Raw genomic sequence first — 9628 nt, forward strand, 5'->3', positions numbered from 1 at the left:
GAGAGAGAATCACGGTCGAGCTACTTTAACTTACAGTGGAGAGAGAGAGAATCACGGTCGAGCTACATCCACTTACAGTGGAGAGAGAATCACGGTCGAGCTACTTTAACTTACAGTGGAGAGAGAGAGAATCACGGTCGAGCTACTTTAACTTACAGTGGAGAGAGAGAGAATCACGGTCGAGCTACTTTAACTTACAGTGGAGAGAGAGAATCATGGTCGAGCTACATCCACGCATAGTGGAGAGAGAATCATGGTCGAGCTACATCCACGCATAGTGGAGAGAGAATCATGGTCGAGCTACATCCACGCATAGTGGAGAGAGAATCATGGTCGAGCTACTTTAACTTACAGTGGAGAGAGAGAGAATCACGGTCGAGCTACATCCACTTACAGTGGAGAGAGAGAGAATCATGGTCGAGCTACATTCACTTACAGTGGAGAGAGAGAGAATCATGGTCGAGCTACATTCACTTACAGTGGAGAGAGAGGAACTTTGCATCCACCTGTGTGTGTTTTGTTCTCACGTCTGTTGCTTCACTTCCTGGTGATGATGTCAGCGGCTCGCTGTAATGTCACAGCTTGTGGTAAGAGCGTGACTGAGTCTTTCTGTGTAAGGAGCAGCAGGGAAGGTGAATCATGTGATCAGACAGGTGAGCTGGATCAGATACCAATCATGGTACCTCCGATCTGCTAATCCTGGCCTGGATCAAGTCCATCTTCAGAGCTCTCAGCTCCCTGCTGGACTGCAGCCAGAAGTGGACCCAGATTAGTCTCAGCTACCATCCTTGGAATGGCCTGGAATAGCCTGGGAAAGGTTTTTATACTGTTCTGGTACCCAGAGGTGCCACCTGGGATTAAAGAGTCACACTCAGAGTTTAAAGAAGAGTCAGTTTTATTTACACAAGCAGAAACTTCAGAGATTACAAACTAACACCGTCAGTCCAGTTCAGTCAGTTTATTGGTCCATGTGGCCATCCTCTGGCCAGTGAGAGAGCAGAGTAACACCACGGCAGTTCCTGATTGGTCAGAGGGCCATTCGGCTGACCCTGGTGACCTCAGACAGAGATCTTGGTGTTCCTGAAGCTCGAGTTGTCCCTGAAACAGAAGACAGAAGAGGTCTCACTGCTTCATCAGGATCGTTTCCCACAATGCATTTCACCAGCCAGCAGTGACAAGCACAGCTGTTAGTTTAAACACAGTGTTAGTGTCATCTGGGCAATCGTGGCTCAAGAGTTCGCAGTTCGTCCTTTAATCAGAAGGTTGCCGGTTCATTGTGTCCTTGGCCAAGACACTTCACCCAATGCCTACTGGTGGTGGTCAGAGGGCCCGGTGGCGCCAGTGTCTGGCAGCCTCGCCTCTGTCAGTGCACCCCAGGGCAGCTGTGGCTACAATGTCGGGGCGACCGTGGCTCAGGGGGTTGGGAAGCGCACCTGTAACCGGAAGATCGCCGGTTCGATCCCCGGCCTCTCTGTCCTTGGGCAAGACACTTTACCCTACTGGTGTTGGCCAGAGGGGCCGATGGCGCGATATGGCAGCCTCGCTTCTGTCAGTCTGCCCCAGGGCAACTGTGGCTACAACTGTAGAGAACACGTACATTTGATCTCAACTTTGACCTAAAGAAAACAAATGTCCTGATTTCCTTTCATTAGATGAAAAGTGGCTCCACTTCATGTCCCAAACGTCAACAGAGGACAAACCCAGTTTAGAGGATCATTAACCCTTTAAGACCTACCATAGAACCAAGAACACCAGAGCTGTACTTCTGTGGAGCCATTTTTGGGAGCATTTCAAGTTGCTATACATCAATACAACTGTTATAGCCCAAATTTTAATAATATGTATGCATTAAGTCCATAGTAACTACATTAATTGCAAAAAAGTGCAATAAACTACAAAAAATTTTGAAAATTGTTTTTTTTTTTTTTTTTTTTTTTTTTTTTTTTACATATATTTCTACTTGGAGAAATTTAAGTGGTTTATCCCTCAAAACTAAAAATTCAAAAAAGTTGCAAAAAATAGTTTACAACAACAGGAAATTTATTTTGTGTCTCCATAGTTTTATTTTTGAGATACACCAATTTTTATATACTACAGAAAAAAAGCATGTGCATAAAAATAAACTATTTAAAGCAGTGCAATTTGAGTTCTAAGCATCCCAGAAACTATTCAGAAAAGCATAAAGTCAAACATGACTTTTAAAAACACCAGTAAAGGCTTACAAGGCCTACAAGTAAAAAACTACATTTTCTGCAAAAATGACGTCACTTCCGGTTTCGGGGAGGTAATGGCGGACGTGCAATAGTTCGCACTGACGTCTGTTTCAACGTAGGAAGTGTTACGAACAGCTGATCGGATCGGCAAAGCGTATTTCTGGAAAATTATGTTTTTGTTCCTGCAAGCGCTTTTTATGCAATTTTTGCAAAATTTCCTTATGTGGAAGGAAACTGTGACCTAGGACAAGCTGATGGCATAAGATGTAAGTACAACTCCTCCAGTTTCACATGCAAAAGAAATTATTGCGCTAGCTTACGTGGTTCCGGTTCTACAGGGATTTAAAAATAGTTACGCAAAACGGAGCGTGCCCGCTCCGACCGGCTTTAAAGGGTTAAGTACAGATGGTTTAGAGTTGAGACAGTTCACTTTGATCACTGTCAGGTTCATATGAATACACTCAAAGCATCTCAACTACCAACCTGACCAGTACAGTGTTAGCAGCAGTAATAGTAGCAGTAATAGCAGTGGTAGTACAGTAGTAGTACCTGAGGCTGTCGTTGTGGGTCTTGTACTCCATGATGGTGTTAGCTGGAAGGTTCAGGACTCGTCTCAAAGTGTCTCTGATTCTGGACGTCGTCGTCTGGTCGTTGGACGTCCTGTTCCAGATCGACAGGATGTCCTCCTGACAGACAGACGGTTTACAGACAGATGTTATCATAAATGTACCACAGGCCTTCAAGCTGGCAGTAGTTAAACAGTAACTTGTTTAAACCCAGCAATCTTAGCTAATTGTAGGCCAATCTCCAAACAGCTAACAGATCATCTGCAGAGGAATGGCTTATTTGAAGAGTTTCAGTCAGGTTTCAGAGCTCATCACAGCACAGAAACAGCTTTAGTGAAGGTTACAAATGATCTTCTTATGGCCTCTGACAGGAAATGGTAAATCGACTGGTTCTCCTATAGCACTTTCCTACTCTGAGCTCTCAAAGCACTTTACATTATGCTCTTTCTCTGTAGGTGCGTTCTATCTAATATTTACACACATACATACTCCGATGGATGCATCGGAGTTCAACTTGGGGAACCAGCTTCCAGTTTGGATTCAGGAGACGGGCACTACCTCTAATTTTAAGATTAGGCTAAAGGAGCAGACTCCTGTCAGTGTGGAGGAGCAGCAGCGCCTCACCTTGATCAGCTCACTTCCAGCGCTCATATATCGGACTCATTGATTTGGTCTGTGAACACAGCGCGACAACATTGCTGCCACAGTCTTCTATACAGGACACACTGAGGCCAAACAAGACCCCACCCGTCCAGCTGAACCCACGCCGATCATTCAGAGCTACCCACCTGATCAGATCACATGATCCAGACTGAAAATGCTTTTACTTTGAAAGATGTCGCTGGAGAGGTCCCTGAGCTCTGAAAGTGGAATTCAGCACTGAACATGACGGGCGCTCAGTGTAGCGTTTCACATTCTTATTGTAAAACATTTTTATGTAGTTTATTATCACTGCAACATTATTATAATGGAAAGCAGCGTGTTGCCTTCAGGGACTGTGAGGGCTTCACAGACACAGAGGAGATTCAGCACCTGATGAACATTGCTTTAGTATGTGAAACAGATCATAGTTACAGTTACACACATTGTTAATTATTTCTTAATCTCTAATTGTGTAGCAGAGCTGTCCCCGCTCCTGTGTTGGGCTTCAGATATAAAAATCCAAATAACTGGACCTTTTTCATTACTTTTAGTTAGTCACAGGTTAAACACTTAAATAAAAGGACAGCTGTACTTCCAGGCTGAGCTCACAGGGCCCACTCCCTAACCCGGAGCAGGCTTTCCACCCTCCTCCTGCTTATGGCTCAGACTGACAGGTGCTGAACCTCCACCCAGTCACTTCACACTCAGCTGTCAACTCCCCCACAGCTGCAGGTCATGCCCTGATGAAGCCAAGAGAGCCACACCATCCACCCTTTCGCTCCATCCACAACAGGTATGAACCGAGTCAGTGATGGAGGGTGGGGCAGACCACTCCAGGACAAAGCCCACACGACTTATCCCGAATCTGAGGTTCAGCTAACAGACTGTGAGGATTTAGGTCAGCTGAAGGTAGAGCCCACTTTAAAAAAGGGGACCAGCACACCAAGGCACTGGGTAACCCTGGTAACCCTGCACGATGGAATCACAGAAGTCCTCTCTCTGCTTGACCTCTGCACAGACTTCCACAGTCATCAATTGCTGTACTTTAGTAATACAGCTCTATTGTGTTTTACTTCGATAGCACTGAATCACAGTTTGAGCCCTGATCTTAAAGGTAGAGAAGGTCTCCGCTCTGCCTCACATTCTCCCTCTGAATACTCTCAGTCTGAGACTGACTCAGAGTAACACTGCAGTGGTTGTGTGGTTACCTGGAAGCGTATGGAGACCACAGCCCCACAGATCTCCTCTCCCACCATGAACTGCTCCCCTAGCATGGCCAGGATGATGTTCTCCCAGAACCGACTCGCCAGACCCTTACGCAGCCGAATGATCCACTTCCCCCCACTGCGGTTAGACTCGTCCTGCACAGGTGAGACAGACACAACAGGTGAAACAGGTACGAGACACAGGAGGGAGTTTGAGTGCGTCTCTGTATCCGATTGGCTTGTTCATAGGTGTCCTGTCATGTGGTATGGTTCTGCAGGTGACAGTCATGTGACCACATGGGACATGTGGGGGACAACTGGTATGAGCAGTACAGCAGGGGGGCGGTACAGGATTACTGCAGCATCACAGCAGGTTTACATCGTTTGAACTCCAGTATCAGTACTGCATTAGGGCATGAGTACATCTTCAGGATTACTCCTGCAGTACTCGAGTACACTGATGAGCAGTTAATACTTTCCTGTTAAAACAGGTTTTCTGTTAAGAATTCTTAGTTGAATTATTATGTATTTTAAGACTACTTGTTTAATTTCATGTGTTTTATTTAATCTTTTGTATTGACTATGACCTAATGTTCATGTTAATTTTAGCCTGTTGTGTACAGCTTTGGGACCGCTCGTCTGTGAAGAGCACTTCACAAATACAATTTTCTTTATATAGCACGTTTAAACCAGGGGGTGCACCAAAGTGCTTCACAGTAAGGAAAACCAGTAAAACGATTACACTGAACAGTAAGTCATTAAAACAAGGTAAAATAGAGCAAGTAGAGAAAACAAACAAAAAGCATTAGCAAGTAGAGATAGGGAGAAATCATGATTATCCAGAGAAATGAGTAGTGATACAGCAATTAATGAGCGGTGAGAATTAGCGAGTTGGAAAAGCCAGGTTGAATAGGTAAGTTTTCAAGCGTGTTTTAAAGGATTGCACGGAGTCAGAGGTACGAATGGTAGCAGGAAGACTATTCCAGAGGTTTGGTGCTGAAGAGGCAAAGGCACGATCACTCCTAGTCTTCAGACTAATACGACGTAAATCTCATATAAAAGTAATTTAACCAGGGTTGAGGGGAGGATCTAAGATGCCTCATCTTTACGGGGGCCACTAGGTCCAAGGTGGTTGGCGGCTGGAAGCCAAGTGTGAAGCGGTGGGAATGAGAATCAGGAACTCCATGTCAGAGGCCAAAGTCCTCAGCCAAAAAAGGTTGGAGTGCCCACTCCAGGTGAGGGACAAGTTAAAGTCCTTCACTTGGGGAAGTGAGTATCTCGAAGTCTTGCTCATGAGTGATGGGAGAAGGGAGCGGGAGATTGACACATGGATTGGTGCTGCAGCTGCAGTGATGGATGCTGTACCGGTCCATCGTGGTGAAGAGAGAGCTGAGCATAAAAGCCAAGCTCTTGATTTACTGGCTGATCCACGTCTCCACTCTCACCCATGGTCACGGGCTGTGGGTAGTGACCGAAAGAGACTGTGGATACAAGCAGCAGAAATGGGCTTCCTCCGAAGGGTGGCTGCTCTCTCAGCGAGAGCTCACACCCCTCCACATTAAATGGAGACAGTTGAGGTTGTTTGAGCATCTGACCAGGATGCCTCCTGGGCAAGGTGTGCTTGTCGGTGTTCTCCTCCGACAAGCTGGAGGAGGTGGCCAGTAAGAGGGAGGCCTGGTATTCTCTGCTTAGGCTACTGCCCCGTGACCTGTCCCCCAGTGAATGAAGATGGATGGATGACCCCAATCTAATAACACTTCATCAACACTAAGAATTCATTAATACTTCATTCATTCATTAGTACTTTCTTGATGTGGGTGTGACTACACACAGGTGTGTCTGGTTTGTGGTGATGTCACTGCAGCACTGCATGTGTTGTGTGTCTATGATGATTTTATTGTTGTACTTTCATTTGTCTGAGCAGCAAAAATCCAAATCTGTACTACACGAGTACTGCAGGAGTACTGGGTACTTAGTTACCTCCCACATGGGTTTGATGCCCTCCTTGAACAGGTGGAAGTCGCTGTGCCCGCTCAGGTCACCTGGCCTCACCAGATGACTGTAAAACCTCCAGAACTGCTCCACCTGAACACACATTACTGATTATCAGAACGATCGATCACACAGACTTTACTGATCGAACCTCTGGTCAGATTGATCATGTGACTGAATCAGAGAAAAAAGAAATGCAATTGTGTCAGACTAAAAATATCAGTAAAGCTGACGGTGTGTGGTCTCAGAGGAGGCGTGTCCTCAGAGAAAGTTGCGTGTCCATACGTACCGAGGCCACGGTGCCGATCTGTCGTATGTTCTGCTCGTAGCTCAGAGAGCTGGCGGGACGGCTCGGGGTCCTCCTGCTGTACCAGAAGGTGTAGTTATACTGCAGGGGGTGCTCACCTGCACCTGGGCACACCGTCTGCAGGTTACAAAACACACAGGTCACACACATCACAGCCTGCTGACCAATCAGGTCCTCACAGTCTGAGGGTCTTCAGGTTTTTAAGAGTGTCTAAACTCAAGGTGTGTCCCAAGTCAGGGCCTGCGTCCTTCGGAGGCCGCATTTGAAGGCCGATTACGTCACAGTGACGTGACGAAGGCTGTCCTAATTCAAAGGCTGCTGCAAGTGTGGCCCACAAATGCGTCCTCCTTTTCCTCAAATTTGAAGGATGGGTTGGGTGTATCCTTTGTGGCATTCATATCCCAGGATTCATAGCACAGCAGAGAATAAAGTGGGGCCGCCGAAGAGTAAACATTTAAAAAAGTGCTGAGTTTTATGACTCTTATTTATGCGGCGATACAAAAGTTGCAATAGTGAGGAACATTAAAACAATACTTTTAGCTACCTGTCAGCAAAGTCACGTGACATTGTTTTTATAAAGCATTTATAATGTTCAACAGTTTAATCCTACAGAGAATGTGATGATTTTATGGATAATTAAAGTCAGTCATATATCCACAAACACAACAAGCTGAAAGTCAGTGATGCTGCGCTGACGTCTCTCTGATTGTGGAATAAAAGTATGAACATGTGAGACTAGTCTCATGAAAAACATTAGCTCATTGTTATTTACTAGCTAATCGAGTCCAGTGACAGTTCAGAAATGCTCAAATGTAAAACCTGAAGGTCCTCACGTCTGAGAGTTTCTACTGGCTTCAAATAAACTTTATTAACACAGCAGCTGACCGGCGAGGTCTAAACACCAATCAGACAAGGCCACAATGAATAACAGCTGCAGCTTAAAATGTCATCGTGAAGAGGAAAACAACCGTCAAATCACCACGGAAACAGTAACACGCTATAAGATTGGCCTGATTGGTGCTTGGACCTCACCTGGTCTCTGACTACAGACTCGGTGCTGTCTGTCCTATAAGGCCACGTGTCTGAGTGAGACTTTCACCTGGATAAATATGGGATAACATAATGTGCCTACAGACACAGGTGAGCATGATGTAGACATGTGGAACGGTAACCAGGGACACAGGTAACACAGAGGAGCAGGTTACCTTGCGGCGGTTGTTGTTGTTGTTGTTTCCATCGGCATTGTCAACGTGACAATCTGTCTCCTGTGCGTTGTCATCTTGGGGACTGAAAGACAAACAGGAAGTACTCAGCAGGTAATCATAGGTGTCACCTGTGCCCATGGTTTATGCTGGATGAACAGCTAAAATGCTTGATTCATCTTTACGTTTACATTTCCACTGATATGTAGCCTGCATGTATTATCACAGCAGGGCTGCTGTGCACCGAACGACCAGCAGATGGCAGCAGTGAGCTATTAAACGGGGCTCCGTGAGACCGAAACGATTGGCTGGAAAGATCCGACACACCGCACCGTCACTACTCACAGGTGAAGTCGCCCCTTTATCTCACATGTCCTTCTTAAACTCCATTTAAAAGACGGAGCCCTGCGCTGACGTCACACCTCCACAGGTCCTCTCACTTGTACACAACAGCGCACGCGACCGTCTCACGCTCCGAAACAAACGGACTGTTCAGGGAGCCTGTGTCAATAAAGTTTAAACCCCGACTGTCTGGATAAAAACGCTGTTGTTAACGGCTAACTCTTATTTCACACTGTCTGTTTAAATAAAGTTTGAATGAATCACACTGGATGCTAGCTCTACGTGCTCGAGCGTTATCTGCAGTTATTTCCGGGTCAAAGGTTAGCCTTACCGCTCCAACTGATCCATGTCTCCTCCGTCTCTAGTTCTGCTCCTTATCTCCGCCTTTATCACCTTTACTTTTCTATTTTTAATCTATTGTCCCTACTAGGCTTCTACTCAACACACTGGACTGCGGTGACGGCTTCTGTCAATGCGCATGCTTACGGCGGAACACTGGACGGAAGGCGCGAAGGCACAAATTTAATAGCTGTCACTAATCGCACTTTCACGAAAGGTTATAAAAGCGAAACGTTGTTACGTCCATATGTATGGAGGACCAATGCGGCATAATTGACTACTTTAAAAAATAATAATAAGTGATAAAAAAAATATTATGGCGGACCCATAGTGCGTAAAGTACAAAATTATATTTATAAAAAATATATGAAGGACCAACACTGCATAAATCAATACATTAAAAAAAACGATAAATGAAAATACATTGCATGCTTCTCAAGTCAAGTCATCTTTATTTATATAGCACATTTAAAGGGCATCTAGTGTCTGCCAAAGTGCTGAACAGAAGGATAGCATAATCAAATAAAAAGAATTAAAATAGATAAGATGAAAACATAGAAAAAATTGTGAGACATCCATATCTGTTTGTAAAAATATATGTGTACATGCAAATATGCACATACATATACAAGAGTGTACACATTCACACCCAAGCATACATACGTGAACATAAAATACATGTACACATTTATACAAGTTCAAACCCGACACAGACGGTTTAATAGGATTGTGTGGTCAACAATGTCAAATGCTGTCTAAGGAGTTTGGAAAGAAAAGTGTCTGGACTTCTTTAAGTTGCTTGAACTGGGCCATCTGACCT

The 9628-nt window shown here is 45.1% G+C and overlaps 1 protein-coding gene across 1 annotated transcript; it reads right to left on the reverse strand.

The window, feature by feature from the left end:
- Positions 1-861: 861 nt before the first annotated feature.
- Positions 862-8952, reverse strand: LOC134624393 (eukaryotic translation initiation factor 4E type 2-like). Its single transcript, XM_063469372.1, has 7 exons — positions 8801-8952; positions 8131-8212; positions 6908-7042; positions 6607-6711; positions 4630-4782; positions 2763-2899; positions 862-1098 (listed from the first exon to the last, which is right to left on the reverse strand). Exons 1-7 carry the CDS (start codon positions 8815-8817, stop codon positions 1059-1061), a joined length of 669 nt encoding a protein of 222 aa, XP_063325442.1. The 5' UTR covers positions 8818-8952; the 3' UTR covers positions 862-1058.
- Between the last annotated feature and the right edge of the window lie 676 nt (positions 8953-9628).

This window comes from Pelmatolapia mariae, linkage group LG3_W (assembly GCF_036321145.2).
Source record: "Pelmatolapia mariae isolate MD_Pm_ZW linkage group LG3_W, Pm_UMD_F_2, whole genome shotgun sequence".
Lineage (NCBI taxonomy): Eukaryota > Metazoa > Chordata > Actinopteri > Cichliformes > Cichlidae > Pelmatolapia > Pelmatolapia mariae.